At 40.1% G+C, this 16,212-nt stretch overlaps 2 protein-coding genes and 1 pseudogene across 2 annotated transcripts; all 3 read right to left on the bottom strand.

Moving 5' to 3' along the window:
- Positions 1 to 1,231: 1,231 nt before the first annotated feature.
- LOC149067669 (uncharacterized) lies at positions 1,232 to 1,717 on the bottom strand (annotated as a pseudogene).
- Positions 1,718 to 3,630: 1,913 nt separating this feature from the next.
- On the bottom strand, positions 3,631 to 4,848 carry LOC149067670 (uncharacterized). The gene is made up of 2 exons (XM_089252421.1): positions 4,746 to 4,848; positions 3,631 to 4,436 (listed from the first exon to the last, which is right to left on the bottom strand). The coding sequence occupies exons 1-2, from the start codon at positions 4,846 to 4,848 to the stop codon at positions 3,631 to 3,633; spliced, it is 909 nt and encodes a 302-aa protein (XP_089108547.1).
- A 2,928-nt stretch (positions 4,849 to 7,776) lies between these two features.
- LOC149067671 (uncharacterized) lies at positions 7,777 to 12,954 on the bottom strand. Its single transcript, XM_089252422.1, has one exon. The coding sequence runs from the start codon at positions 12,952 to 12,954 to the stop codon at positions 7,777 to 7,779; it is 5,178 nt and encodes a 1,725-aa protein (XP_089108548.1).
- Between the last annotated feature and the right edge of the window lie 3,258 nt (positions 12,955 to 16,212).

Consider the following 16,212-nt stretch of genomic DNA (forward strand, 5'->3'; position numbering starts at 1 on the left):
ATTTTTAGACTTTTTATCTATTAGAAGTTTTGATTCTTGTTCCGCGAATGCAGATTTTTTGGACACCCTGTATATTGAAGAAATATTCAAAACTTAAAGTTTTCGCTGAATAGTCTCATAATCATTAAGGGTTCTGCGCGAGCTTTCACGTTGGAAAACTCTGCTCTAGTATACACGCTCAATTAGGGTAAAACTGTTTTTCTGCATTAAACGCTGTTCTTTCCCAAATTTCCTCCGGTTTTCGAATTCAAATATATCTGTGAATATTGCACTTAGAAACATGGATTTTTTTTGTTGGCCTCTTCCCCCCCCAATGAAAACATCTTTCTAATGGGAAGTTAGTGGACAAAGGAACCTTATAAAAATTTAGATTTTTTTATTTTGTTATACTGTATTTTAATTCCCAAAACTTGTACAGGGTAATTTTAGAATGCCTTTTGATCATTTTTTAAATTGGAATTCCTACCTATACGACGGATAGTTGACGAGATAAAAGCTGTGCTAGCACTTACGGACACCTTGTATCAGGGTTGTTAGGTTTAAAACCAACCACATTCGTTTAAACCAAGTGGTTTTTTTTAAAGAAACCAGTTTTGTTTTTTCAAAAATCAAATAAAAGTGGCCTAAATATCATTTTTTCCTTAAAAACTGTCATATTGGTTCATTATTAGCCATAATTTTTCATTTTTACTACATTTATATTCTTGGGGTACATGCTGATGGTGTTACGATGAGTCTGTGGATCAATTTAGATATATTTTTTATTACAGAAACATTACTACAAACTACACAATGCATGACGATGTCAGTTACAAGAGGAATGGTGACAACAGTACGCAGAACAGGGTATAACAACATGCGTTACAAATGCTGCCATCTATCGGACATTATTTACACTAACATATTACACTATTGTTATTTACACTAACACCCCCGTTTAATTTAGTCTGTCTGAATTATCTTAGTGAAAATCAGGTGACAAGTCCCAGTTCTTTGCAAAGCTTTGAGATGAGCTTGTCTTGACAGTCCTTTTGTAAGTATGTCTGCAATCATATCTTGACTTTGGACATATTCAAGGAGTATGTCCCCTTCTCTGATCTTGGATCTAATATGATGCCTTACATCAATGTGTTTAGTGCGAGCACAGAATTTTGGGTTCTTGGCAGATTTTATTGCAGATTGATTGTCACAATAAATCACAGTGGATTTCTGATGTCCTTTCAATTTCAGCTCACACATTATTATACTGAGCTGCTGAACTTAGAGGCATATATTCAGCTTCGGTCGAACTGAGAGCTACGAAGTGTTGCTGTTTTGACATCCAGATGGCAGCTCCTCCTGACATGAATGCATATCCAGATATAGACTTTCTGGTGTCCAAACAATTTCCCCAATCTGCATCAGCATATGCAGAAAGCTCAGAGTGATCAGCTTCATACATCATTTTCATAGAAACAGTTGACTTGATGTATCGAAGAACAAGTTTCAGTGCAGTCCAGTGAGCTTTTCCAGGGTTGTTGTTGAACTTGCTTAGATGACCAACAGCAAAAGCTATATCGGGCCTCTTTGAATATACAGTGAAGATGAGAGAGCCAACCAATTCTCTGTAAGGTACATAGGAGATCTCTTCCTTTTCAGATTCAGTCTTCGGTTCATCATTCTTGGATAGACTAAGACCTACTTCAAGAGGAGTGGCAACACCATGACAATCAGACATGCCAAAATGGACAACATCCTTCAGATATTTTTCTTGATCAATGAAAATTTTTCTGTTCTTTCGATCACGAGTCAGTGATCCTCATACCCAAACAATGGTTCACTTCGCCAAGGTCTTTTATCTTAAACTTTTTGACAAGGGCAGTTTTGAGATCATCAGTAGCAGATTTATCATCACTGAAAATTAGAATGTCATCCACATATATTCCCACAATGATTGTTTTTCTCCCCTTCGACCTTGAAGTACACACAAGAATCGTATTCTGACGGAGTGAACTCAAGGTCGAGAAGAACATCATGTAGTAACATATACCATGAACGACTGGCTTGCTTCAAACCATAGACAGATTTCAAAAGACAACAATGGATCCAGGTGGAAGCTTGACATACAGGTCTTCATCCAACTTCGGATGGAGGAAGGCTGTCACAACATCCATGTGATTAGCAGCAAGGGCAAGCAGAAGTCTGATCGAGGTTGTTCGGATGACCGGTGAGAATGTTTCATCATAATCAAGGCCATAGCTTTGAGAGCATCCACGAGCAACCAAACGGGCTTTGTACCTTTCAATAGAACCATCAGTAGTCTGCTTAATCTTTAATACCCATTTCATGGAAATGTCTTTCCGACCTGGAGGAAGTTCAGCTGGAATCCATGTTTGAATCTCATCATGCGATTTCAGTTCCTTGTCAATGGCCTTTTTCCAATGTTCAGCGTTCTGGCTGTTCAGAGTTTCAGTCAATGATCCAGGTGTACATTCACACAATGAAGCTTGGAAGGATACAAAATCATCATTGAAGATACGAATGTTCTGTTGTCGTGTACGTTCAGGATAGCGATCAGATCTAATCGGAACATTTGGCAAAACGTCAGGTGTCCTCACAGTATGGGAAGGAGAAGACTGTTCTGAACTGCTTTCCAATGATGTTTCAGTCTCTAGAGAAGGCGATAGTAATGGTTGAAAACTGTGTATCAGCAGCATTTTCAGGCGACGGAAATGGATCCTGGCTCGATGAATCCATTTTGCCAAACGGAAACTGGTCTTCAAAAACTTCATCTTTAACAATTTGCACCTCTTCTGTTTGGGGGTTGTAAATGCGATAACCCTTGGTTTCATCACTGTAGCCAAGAAGGATACCATCCCAAGCTTTAGAATCCAGCTTCTTTCTTTTACACTGGGGGATATGAACCATGGCTTGACATCCAAAAATGCGAAGATGCAATATGTTTTCTTCCGGACCACAGTTCTTGGGGAGTGCGATTTTTCAGAACTGGTGTAGGATGTAGGTAGCTGTCAAGACAGCCTCGGCCCAAAACACAATGTCCAAATTAGAGTTGAAAAGCATAGCACGAGCAGCTTCCATCAAACTGCGGTTGAGGTGTTCAGCTACTCCATTCTGCTCGGGTGTATGTGGCACAGTTCGCTGATGCAATATTTCAGCATCTTTCAGAAAATTCCCCATTTTTTCAGAGACATATTCTCCACCATTGTCAAAACGTAAGGCTTTGATTTTTTTTTTCCATCTGATTTTCTACAAATGTCTTGAATTCAACAAATTTGTCAAAAACTTGATCTTTAGACTTCAGAAAGTATACTAAGCATTTGCGAGAGAAATCATCAATGAAAGTAAGAAAATAACGAGCTCCACTTTTTGATGAGATTTGCATCGGGCCACAGAGATCTGAGTGAACAAGTTCCAGAAGATTTCCTGCACGTGTCTTGCTTGATTGGGGTGTGTGATTTTGCACGAACACAAACATCACAATCCTCAAAATCAGATTTTAAATCATATTTGAAATAAAGTGGTTTTTGCAGCTCTCTTAGGGAACGGAAATTAAGGTGACCCAGTCTCCTGTGCCATATCTGACAGGTGTCTTGCTTCATTGAAGTGGCACAAACAAAGTTTGTTTCATTATCAAGACGATAGTCCATTCACCTCTGTTGCAGTTGCGAAAACAGATGAGCTGTCAACCATGGGTTTCTCTTTTAGTATCCTGCAACCGGTCTCATCAAAGATGACTGATAGCTTAGGCTGACTGTGTACAAGTTTGCTAACACTTAACAAATTCAGTGCGAGCGTAGGTACAGACTTGACATCTTTAGCATGTAGTGTTTTTGAAGAGCTGAGCACTATGGCTACGTCCCCGTGCCCTGTAACTGGCAATTTTTCGCCATTGGCTAGACGGACCTCTTCGGATGATACATCGTGTGAAATTGGCAATGAACAACTGAGATGAGTTGATGCACCAGAGTCTTTTATGAACCATTCATGTTTATCAGAGAAAACTGCGGCAGAAAAGACGGAAGAAACAGTTGCCCTAGAAGCAATTTCTTTTTCAGAGCAAACTGCATTAGCAGAACACTTACTTGCAGTTTTCTGTCCATTTTTCCTTTTTGGTTTCGAATAGGTCGTAGACTTGTGTCCGCGCTCATTGCAATTAAAACAACGGATTGCTTTTGTAGCACTGGCAGGTTGCTTTTTCGCGAAAAACACAGAATTCGATGGCGGTTTCGGAGCTTCAGTTACGTCTTCCAGCAGCAGGCTTTTCACGGATGAAGTCGTGATTTCTTGTCCAGATCCGCGAATACCCAGGACGAGAGGCTTGTAATAGTCTGGTAATTTCGCGAGAATGAAACCACTGATGACGTGGTCGTCCAACGGCTTGCCGACGTTTTCGAGTTGTTCCGCGACGATCGTGAATTTATTCAGGTATTCGTCTACTGTACGGCAATCATGAAAACGAATATCCAGAGGACTCTAATATAGGCCTACTTACACGAACAATACCTTTATCTTAGAAGGTGTCATTGAGCAAGTCCCATGCTGCTTTGGCAGTTATCGTTGCAGTCGCAGGCTTAAGAGACAAGTCGATTTTCGCTAGGGCTCGGCGATCCAATGCGTTGTCGACTGGTTCGGTTCCTGGCACAATACAACTCCACAAACCACAGTCAATGAGGAAGTTTTTCATGGCGAATTTCCAATCGGTGAAATTTTCCATCCTTCGAGATGTTTCGATTTCGGCAACGTGCCTACAGCGAAACTGGTGGTCACAGTTCTGGAAGTCGTCGACATCGAAAGTCTCAGAGTTTCCAATTCCCGCCTCAAGGCTTCGTATTCTTCAGCGGTCGCCATGTTGGAGAGAAAACTAATCGGCGCGAGAAAGATCGTTAAAAAACATCGGAACTCGCTAGTTTGTAGTCACAAAATAAATCTTACGCGGTGGGCTACATAACCTGTTACGATGAGTCCGTTGATCAATTTAAATATACTTTTATTACAGAAACATTACTGCAAACTACACAACACACGACGACGGTTACAAGAGGAATGGTGACAACAGTAGTACACCGAACAGGGTATAACATGCGTTGTAAATGCTGCCATCTATCACACATTATTTATACTAACATTTCACTATTGTTATTTACACTAACAGATGGTATAAGTGGTTTTTTCCAAAAAGTGTCCTGAATATATATATTTTTTCATATGAAGTATCTTAGTTATTTAAAGCTATACACAGAAGCCAAAATTTCTCATTCTTACCACATTTTCTAACCTTTGGCTACATTCTGATGCTCTATCTTTAGAAAATTCATGAACAAGGATTGCATCACACATCTAAATGTAGTGGTGTATTATCTCAGGGTTTTTCCCCCTTCACAAAGAAGCAGCAACAGTAGTGACACCATCATGCTAGGGGCAGGTGGTCCTATACCATAGCTGCCAAGTCTCCCGAATTTTATCTTCATCGCTCGATCTCCCGAAATGTTCTTAAATCTCCCGAATTTTTACAAAAATCACAAAAATCCCTAATTGTCCCTAAAAATTCCCTACTTCATTAAAAAAATCCCCGCTTATGAAAACAATCCCTAAGGAATTTCTTGTGGGGCATGAAGCCTCTTTTTTTCCCCTTTCGAAATGACGTCACACGTCGTAAATGGGGAAATTCCCTTTTTAAGGAAGTTTTACAATTGTTTGTCTTATCGTGCAGGGAAATGGCTTAGCAGCCAATAGTCCTGGATAATAATTGAAGATTATGGTGATGCACATGTGGTCAAAATTTCTTTTGTTGAAGTTACGTACGTGCGATATAACAAAGCATGAATAATGATAAGCAAAAACATATTTAATCAATTTTAAAGATACTTATTCCGATGAATTTCCTTTCATCAAACGTTCCAGAAGAGGGCTGATTTTTCCTTTTTGTACAAGTTGTGTTACGGACATAAACATCGGTCATGGAAAGACTGCCATCATCAGTCGTGAAGTGAAAAAAAAACATCAAGCAAGTGTCACAAAAAGTCAGTGTTCTTCAAAAATTGACGGTGTTTTCCTTCATCTTCCGATGATTTTGGGGTCATTCACGCAGAATGTTTGTTCACAGCGTTTCTGATTGAACACAATATTTATTTTTACATCATTGAAGTTTTGGCCTCCAATTCCACTTGTTTTTTGCGTAGGAATTTTATTCCCAAGGGTTTAACTTCCATGTGTGTAAAATCTCTATTTTAATTTGACTTCAGTTTTTGAGTAGGGATTTTATTCCCTACGCTTTAACTTTTATGTTTGGAAAATCCCTATTTTATTTGGAAAAATCCCTATTGTATTTATTAGGGAGTGGTTTTAGCATAAAATACGGGTGTGCGCGAAAATCTCCCGAATTTTCATTTTCAAAAGTTGGCAGCTATGCTATACTCCAATAAAGACACCAGCTGTCCCTAAAAGACAAAGACTAGTGTACTAGTAGTTACTTTTCCCCACAGACATTTTCATTTTCTTTCCCATAAGAAGTAGCACATCTACTGTGTATCTCCCAGTCTTAATATACAATAGGTTTTTTTAATACTTTCACTGTGTGTTAAGCCCAGTTAATCAAGGTTCTACTGTGTAGTAACAGATTTATGAAAAATAATCAGCTATCAATATACAGGGTGATTATAATTAAAGTTTTGATTCCAAAACTATACAGTAAGTACTGGTCAGAATGGCTTGAAAATTTGCATGGATACTTCTGAAGCAATGGAAATTTCTTTAGCAAAAGGAAAAAAAGTGCAAGTAGATAATGCTGTACTTGGCCAGCAGTATAATCTATTTTATGTAACATCATTTCGGCACTTCCACAGCATCAGTGTGTGAATAGAACAACTTCTATCAAGATGCACATTATAATACCAATGAAGACCCATTTTGACAATAACAGGATGATAGGACACGTGGCCAGCCATCAGTTCGCCTGACCTTAACCCTTGCAACTTCTGGCTGTGGGAGGGTACCTAAAAATGCTATGGACAGTGGTCGGATCGCAAACTTTGGTAAATTGCAATCTCCAGCGCATCCCCTATATGTTAGAAGTTCCGAATTAAGTATACTGAAAGTAACTGGAGAAAACATCTTTGTATTTTCGTGGACTGTATGTTTGTTTTCAGTAGCTAACTAGTTCTCACCAGAGACAGAGAATCGAGTCACATAAGTTCGCAACACTATGGAGTAACAATAATAACTAATTTAATTGCTTAAAAACAGCTTAGAAACAATCATTAAGATGGGCGAACGGAGGCCCCGTAAAGTACGTGCGTGTCTCTCAAGTAGAGAACCCAAACTTAAACTTATTGAGGAGCGCGCTGTAAGAGAGAGAGAAGAAAAGACCGACCCTCCCCGGAGAGGTCGATCCCCCTACTCTCTTCCAAAGCGCCTCCCTACGGCGAATCACAAATACATGGATACGCACGGGCTTTAACATACCGCCCGGCCTTGAAATATTTATATTTCAACACATTCAAATTACGTATCATATTACTCTACACTTGAACTGTACAATATACTAACAATTTATCCTACTAAACAAACTAATGATTTATCATACCAAAAATACTAACATAATGATTTGCACTCTATACATACTAATGATTTGCATACTATACATAAGTTGCAGATGAATTCAAATTATGTAAACATATGACATGTGCAATTTAAAGGTAAATACGAATCAATGCGAAGTGCACAATGAATTAAATAAAATGTTTGCAATATTTACTAGTAATTCCAATTGGTCACTGTCTAACAATTGGTGCTGACAACTACGGGAAGAATGCACAGTTTAGAAACAGGTCTTTTGACTGTGCCTTGGGCCGTACGCACGTTAGCTACTCTGATGCAGCCATCGCGTCCAGGGATTACATCTAGTATTCTTCCAAGGATCCAATTGCACTTGGGAAGGTTGTCCTCCTTTAAGATGACCATCATTCCTGGCTTGACATTGTCCTTCAGAAATTGCCACTTGTTACGTTGCTGGAAATTACTTAGGTAGTCAGAACTCCACCTTTTCCAGATCAACTGAGTTACCCTTTCCACTCTTTGCCACCTAGAAAGTCTATTCTCGAGAACACCGATAAGCTCAGGTTCGGGCATAGCATTTATTGGGCGCCCGATTAGGAAATGCCCAGGAGTCAAGGCTTCAAAATCATTGATATCCGATGAAATTGGGGTGAGGGGACGAGAGTTGAGGATACCTTCAATTTCGGTAATAACTGTCGTGAATTCCTCATAGGTGAAATGAGAGTTGCTCACTGCCCTCCTCAAATGATGTTTGAATGATTTGACTCCAGCCTCCCATAACCCACCGAAATGTGGGGCCCTGGGTGGGAGGAATCTCCAACGTATTCCATCTGAGACGAGAAAATTTCCCAACTTGTCGTCTGGGTGCTTCACCAGGTTGTGAAGTCTCGTTATTTCCCGTTGGGCGCCGACAAAATTTGTGGCATTGTCCGAAAATAGTGTTTTGCATTTGCCACGTCGGGCAAAGAATCTCTTTAGAGTTGACACAAATGCTTCTGATGTTAGATCACAAACCATCTCAATATGAACAGCCTTGGTGGCCATGCACACAAATATTGCCACATAAACCTTATGAAGAGCACCTTTTCTCTGAAACCTATACTTAACGAAGAAAGGACCACAGAAATCTACGCCGGTGTTGGTGAATGGTGGGCTCATATTAACCCTTTCCGGTGGAGGATTTCCCATCAACTGCTCTACCACCACTGGTTTCTGTTTTACACACGCAACACAATTGTGAGCGACCTTTCTGGCCAAATTCCTTCCATTAATCGGCCAAAATCTTTGTCTAACATAATACAGCAATGTTTGCGGCCCGATGTGATGGTACTTCTTATGGAAAAATTCAAAAATTAGAACAGTCAACTTATTCTTCGCTGGAAGAATGATTTGATGCCTTTGATCGAAATCTAATGAAGAATGGAGGAGTCGCCCTCCTACGCGAAGAAGGTTTTTGTCATCAATAAACGGATTAAGGGATTTCAAACACCCCTTGAGGTGACGAGATTTACTATTTTTCAAACGATTTATTTCTTGCGAGAGCTCCTTAAGCTGAATCCAGCGCAACAGTGTAGTTTCTGCTCCTTCATATTCATTACTTGAAATGGGCCCGCTTCGATAAGAACCATTGTTTCTGCAATTGTGTACAAATCTGAGAATGTATCCAACAATTCTCACAAGCTTGCAATAGTTATTCGACAGATTCAGGACATAATCTAACAATTTTTCGTCGTTGACAATGGTCAGTGTGGTGCCCGCAATCGGTTTTAGTTCCTTCAAGTACGAAGCATCTGTAACACTATCTTCACAATCATGGAGAGGAACATCAATGCGTTGCATCAAAAATTCAGGTCCATTCCACCACAGTGAATTATCAAGCAATTCTTTAGGGTTTGCGCCTCGAGATACAAGATCTGCAGGATTCTGGGACGAAGAGACATGACCCCAATGATATTCCTTGGTCAGCTCCTGTATGCTTGATACTCTATTCGCAACGAAGGTCTTCAACTGGTGTGCCGAAGTGCCGATCCAGGCCAAAGCAATAGTGGAATCTGACCACAACATAACTCTTCCGAAGGACGTTCGTAATGCTACTGTTGATTTACGAATCAATTTGGACAATAGCAGTGCTGCGCATAGCTCTAATCTTGGTATTGTAAGCGATTTCAGGGGTGCAACCCTAGACTTACTACACAACAGCCTGACGGTTATGTCACCTGAACGAGAAATGCATCTGATGTAAACAGCTGCGCCATAAGCGTTTTGAGATGCATCTGCGAACCCATGCAACTCAACCGTATTTTCAGGATTTATGCCAACGAATCTGGAAATTCGAAAGGTCTCTATTTCGTGCAACTCCGAAATGTATTTATGCCACTCTCTAGCATGGGGATGAGGCAAATGCTCATTCCAATCAAGTTTAAGTAGCCATAGTTTTTGCATGAATATTTTTCCCTTGGCAACGACGGGGCCGATAAGGCCAAGAGGATCAAATATCGTAGCGATTCCAGATAATACAGCTCGCTTTGTGTACTGAGAAGATTTAGGGGTTACCTTGAATGAGAAGTAGTCCTGAGTGGAGTTCCAACAGAGTCCCAAGGTCTTCACAGTAGACTCGGTTCCGTCTGGCACTGGATAATCCTGGGCACTGTAGGTTGGTGATGCAGGCATCAAGTCTTCCACATTCACACACCACTTGCGCAAGTTCATTTGTGCACACTGGAGTAGCTCTATCAGCTCCGTTTGCAACTTCTTGGCTATTTCCAGACTCGATGCACCACTTAGGACATCATCGACGTAGAAATCATTGAGCAAACAGTTTGCTGCCAAAGGAAATCGCGTTCCCTCATCCCGCGCTAATTGCACAAGAGTCCTAGTTGCTAGGAAAGGGGCACTGGACGTGCCATATGTGACGGTGTTCAGTTGGAACATTTTGTTGGGACCTTGAGGAGAATCTTTCCATAGAATTCTCAGCAAGTCTCGTTGGGTTGCGTCCACCAATATTTGCCGGTACATCTTTTCGATGTCCGCTGTGAATGCATACTTGTGCGATCTGAATCTGAGCAAAATTGAGAATAGATCATCTTGCACCACTGGACCCTTGGGCATTATGTCATTCAGTGACACACCTGTGGATGTAGGGCTCGATGCGTTGAATACAACCCGTAGCTTTGTTGTACTTTTTTCAGGCCGGTAGACTCCATGATGAGGCAGATAATACACCTTGCTTGTCTCACCTTCATCGGTAACCTCACTCATGTGATGTAGTTCCTTATACTCCGTCATGAAGTCCACATACAATTTTTTGAGATTTGGATCTTTTTCGAAACGTCTCCACAGAGAATTGAGACATCTCTCAGCGGTCCTCCTTGAATGTCCAAGATGAGCATTTTCGTCTACCTTCAGCGGCATCTTGACAATGAATCTACCATCGTTGTTGCGGGAGTAGCTACGCAAAAAATCTTCTTCGCATTGAATGGCTTCGGGACTAAGGCAAGGGGAGAGGTCATTCACCTCTTCTATTTCCCAGAATTTTTTCAAGTTTTCCTCTAAGGATTCTGTCAGTAAGTGACACGTAGAAATATTATTCCCATCTTGTGGGACTCTGCCAGTGGCGATCCAGCCGAAAACGGTTTCTTGGAGTAACAGCCCGGAATTTAAATTTATTCTTCCCTCCCTTATCCATTGGAAGAAGTTCTCCGCTCCGAGCAATACATCAATCTTTCCAGGAGAATGAAAATTGGCGTCCGCATACTTTATGTGGTTTGGAAGACGGAGGGAGGCAACGTTGACAGGCCTCATTGGAGTTAAACCAGTGATCTTCGGAACTAAAAGCAGCTCTATCTCCTCAGCAATTCTCTCCTCGTTAACAATCGTAGCTCGTATTTTTCTGCTGATGATGTTTGTTGCTCCGTTCAACCCGGACACAGATATATGTGTTCTTTCTTCTTTCAGCCCCAGCGATCTTGCACATGAGATGGTAATAAAATTCGATTGTGAAGCAGAATCGAGAAGTGCTCTGCAGGGTCTCCTTTCCCCGTTGATATCCATGATGCTTATCACCACCGTGGACAATAGCGTTTGCTTGGAGCTATCCGAAACAAAACACCCCGATGTTGAACTTGGAGGGTCGAGCTCAGCTGAAGGGGTCATCCTTTTCTCTTCGCTGTCCTGTTTCTCCTCCCGACCTCTTTCACTTTCTTTTTTCCCTTTTGACGTATTGTCGCTTACTTCTTGCCTATGGAGAAGGGTGTGATGTTTTCTGTCACACCGGCTGCAACTTCTTGCTTGACAACCGGCTATGCGATGTGAATTCGAGAGGCAATTGAAACATAGACCTTTCCCTCTCACTAAATGAAAGCGTTCCCCTGTTGGCATGTTCAGAAATTTCCGGCATTTGTAAATTGCATGCTTTCCGGAGCAAACTGGACAAGATTCGCGCTCTTTTGTCTCCAACACCAAATTTTTTACTCCTCCGGCATATTTTGGTGCTTTCACTCTTACCGAAGAAGAATCGATGTTTGATCTTTCGATGTTCTCTAGCACAGCGCAACGTTTTTGGAGAAATTCTAGAAAGTCCTTCCACTCAGGCACTTCATTGGAAGATAAGGACATTTCGTAACTCTTTCTTGTTTCCTTGTCAACCCTTTGAAGCACGATGTTTATCAGAAGCGACTCTGAGAGCTTGTCGGTCCCCAATCCGACGAGCTTCAGTGCTCTAAGATGTTTGCAAAGTTCATCCACTAGCTTTCTGAGATCCCTCGACGATTCTATTTCTAGCCTCTGGAAACATATAATGGCATTGATGTGGCTGTTCACTATGAATCGCTTGTTTTCATATCTCGTTTCCAAGGCCTTCATCAGTGATGAGTAGGTATCGTCTGGCGTTTCCACATGTTTTGCTTCTCCTTCTAGCGATGATCGTAGGTAAAGCAGTTTCTGTCCATCCGAAAGTCCACCGTTGTTGCCGATGACCGCAGTAAAGTGGCACTTGAATGTGTTCCACTCTTCGAATGAACCAGAAAATTTGGCTAACTGCAGCTCAGGGAGTTTCATTTGTAGCCCTCGCCTGCCTTGAGCCTTCCCAGATGATTCTGTTTCTGAGCCTATGCTCACTTCATCTAAGAGAAGTCTATCTAGTCGAACCTTGATTCCTTCTATCCTGTCCTCAAGACAAAGGAGTTCTTCTTCCTCTTTTTCTACCTCCTCGTCCTTGAGCACTTCAAAGAAGTCGTTTCGTAGATTTCTGGTGTCAGCCGCGATTTCAGCGACACTGCTCAATTTGTTGCGAATTTGAACGATGTCCATCAGTTCAGCATCATCAGTTAGCTGTCCTTCAAGACGCGAGACTTTCGCCTTGATAGTCCCTCTTTTCCTATTTAGGACGGTGATGCGCTCCATAGTGGTTTGAATGGCGTCTTTCCTCTACCTCCGGCTCGACGGACCAATGTATTTTCGTGGACTGTATGTTTGTTTTCAGTAGCTAACTAGTTCTCACCAGAGACAGAGAATCGAGTCACATAAGTTCGCAACACTATGGAGTAACAATAATAACTAATTTAATTGCTTAAAAACAGCTTAGAAACAATCATTAAGATGGGCGAACGGAGGCCCCGTAAAGTACGTGCGTGTCTCTCAAGTAGAGAACCCAAACTTAAACTTATTGAGGAGCGCGCTGTAAGAGAGAGAGAAGAAAAGACCGACCCTCCCCGGAGAGGTCGATCCCCCTACTCTCTTCCAAAGCGCCTCCCTACGGCGAATCACAAATACATGGATACGCACGGGCTTTAACAATCTTTATATTACATGGTTAACTAGCTACAATACCCGGCGCTGCCCGGGTTTTCTTCAATGAGGCTTTTTGGATCACGTGATATCTCCCTCTTTCTTTGAGGGACACACAAACCGTGTCTAAATTAACCAATATGGCGACTTCCTGCACGACGCATGAAATAAAAAAATATAGATTTAAAGAAACGTAGAAATGTGAATATTTTTCCCTTTTTTAAGGGGCGCTGTGTATTTCGATTCCTCCCCTCCCCCACCTTCCTTGAACTTCAAATTATCCACATCTGCCCGTATCAGCTTCCAAAAATTCTTAGTTAAAGCTGTGGAATTTCTTCGATGTACTTTACGGACCCATAATTAATTTTAAAACATCCTAAACTATATCAATTTATGCAGTTGAATAAATTAAAAGAATACAAAGAACTTAATTTTTATGCTTGAGAAGATATGAATAAAAAGTTGAAATCAATGTTGTTGCATGGATATCCAACTCAAAAGTAGGTCTGGCTAATTCATATTTTATTTTCTGGGCTTCGCATATCTCTAAGCGAACTCAATATTTCAAAAATCGAGAATTCAATACAGTTTTTAAAATTATCGATGTGGCAGAAAACCCCACTAAATTTCCGCGTTTCTACAGTAAAATCGACAATTTTTACACTGATTTCTATGAGGATCATCCTTTTCCTGACCTGGGTTTGAGCTACGGTCGAGAACGAAAATCTTAGAATGCGTAAAAGAAGTGGTAGCCACTTTCGCAAAAATGCGTACAGGAGGTACGGATCGAGTAAACATCCAACCATCAATCATTATATTACGCTAAAGCTTTTCTCCCCATTTTCGCGAAACGAATTTTTTTTTTTATCTAGCTTAAACCCTGTTCCTGACCCTCAAAGCGATGCTGATGATTCAAAAAGCCTCATTACTGGGAGTATTGAAAACGCGAAAAACCATTATAAAGGCATATAGAAACGTCCTCTGCACTTGTCAATACAAGATTCATCGAAATACTGGTTATTTGTGGAGATGAAGTTTACAAGGAAGAAAATTCATCACTGCTTCCAGGGGACTCTAACCCCGTTCTCTCGCTTGCCGGACGAGTGCTCTACCATCTAAGCTATGGAAACAGGATATTCCAACCTTGGAGCGTATATATATGTTGAAAGGCACCTTTGTCATTCACTAGCTATTAGTTGATTGTTGACGCCGTCCATGTACGGTGCCTTTCAATATATATATATATAAGTAGTATACGCGTCGGTATACCGCGCTTTTTTGGCACGCCTCATCTCCAGGGACCCTCCGTCTCTAGGTATTTACTGAGATATAGTCTTCCCACTCCGAGGGCACTTTGGCGTAATTTTTCGGCACGCTCACTACGATGGACCTTCCGTCTTATCACTTTCCCTACTCTTCGTCGGGGGGGGAAGATTTTCTTTGTAATGCTGCTTTTCCTTACGTTGATGACGCTAATTAATCATTAGTGTACAAATTATGCTGCTCCGCTCTGGGGCCACGCCAATTTCCGCCGCTAGATGGTGCCACCGGAAATGTTCTCGATTTTTCGACCGACTTCCTTTTTTTTCCGGATTTCACACCTCTCGAACCAGGCTACTTGTCGTCTGGGAAATGTCGGATGTATTTTCAAAATCGCGGTTTGTCCTATTTATCTGGGAAAAAAAAACTATTTTACCGACTTATTGGGATTAGAACCCATGACAACTGATAAAGTCTTTCGTTCTCCAGGCTAGTGTGCTAACCACTGAACCAAATAGACTTGCTAGACAAATGCCTTATGAAATAAGTATATAAAAATAATAGTACGTATATTAAATAAGTGTTAAAAAAAATGCGTCCCTCCTAATTTTCATGTTCCTATGATCGACGATCGTCCACGGAGTTATTGGTGAAAAAGGCGAACATTGTGAATCATATCTACTGTTTTTCAATTATTTTCCACAAACCTTTTTTTTTTTTTAAATAAATTTTAAAAAATTTTCTCAAGCTGGTCGATCACGTGACCCACGTTGATGACGATACTAGATGGCAGCACTACCGATATTTAACTTCCGTGAAAATTATTCACTACGTCGTTATATAAAAAAATTTTATCAATGTCCCGATTTTCTCTTTGGACATGAAATTGTATTAGAAATGAATTTAAAAGAGAAAAAATTAAGTCGCCAAATTACGGCGAAAATGTCAATTTTGCCACCAAACTAACCAAGATCTTTTCTCTAGCTGTTTTCAATCCTCAAGTTTGAAAAGATATAGTTCGTTTGTGGTTGATGATGATGCTAACTAACCACTAGTGTTCAAATTATGCTGCTTCGAGAAGAGCCTTTTTATAAAAAAAATATCCAAGTTAATCAAACATGATCCAAAAAAAAACGCTCACTTTCCAAGCGTTATTATTTTTACCCATCGTCTTTGGATCACTTTTATTTTATTTTTTTATTCACTTCAAACACTTAAAAATTTATTTATTTCACTTTATTTTATTTTATCCAACTTATTCTATATTTAATTATTCAAACTTTTATTCGGAAATTTTAATATTTTCTTTATTTTATTATCTTTTTCATTTCGTTTATTTTTTAATCATTCAAAATTTAATTTTTTTAATGTTTCATCGTTATTATATTATCTATTTGATTTTATTATTTTTGTGTCAACATTTTATTTTCATTTCTTTATTTTTTATCGTTTTTTCACCATCTTTGTTATTTTCATTGATATATTATTTTTTAAATTTAAACCTACTTTTAGTTTTTCATTATATCACTTTATTCATGCTTTTATTTTAACAATTTTATTTTTTATTCACTTCAAACACTTAAAAATTTATTTTGCTTTATCCAACTTATTCTC

Source organism: Pholcus phalangioides, unplaced genomic scaffold, assembly GCF_987345545.1.
Source record: "Pholcus phalangioides strain wild (caught in Gottingen) unplaced genomic scaffold, Ppha-v1.0 ptg000029l_1, whole genome shotgun sequence".
NCBI classification, from domain to species: domain Eukaryota; kingdom Metazoa; phylum Arthropoda; class Arachnida; order Araneae; family Pholcidae; genus Pholcus; species Pholcus phalangioides.

Coding starts and splice junctions, on each gene's coding strand:
- LOC149067670 (XM_089252421.1), bottom strand. CDS start 4,848: ATGGCGACCGCTGAAGAATACGAAGCCTTGAGGCGGGAATTGGAAACT. Junction 4,437..4,745: donor GACCACCAGTTTCGCTGTAG/GCACGTTGCCGA, acceptor ATTGCCGTACAG/TAGACGAATACCTGAATAAA.
- LOC149067671 (XM_089252422.1), bottom strand. CDS start 12,954: ATGGAGCGCATCACCGTCCTAAATAGGAAAAGAGGGACTATCAAGGCG.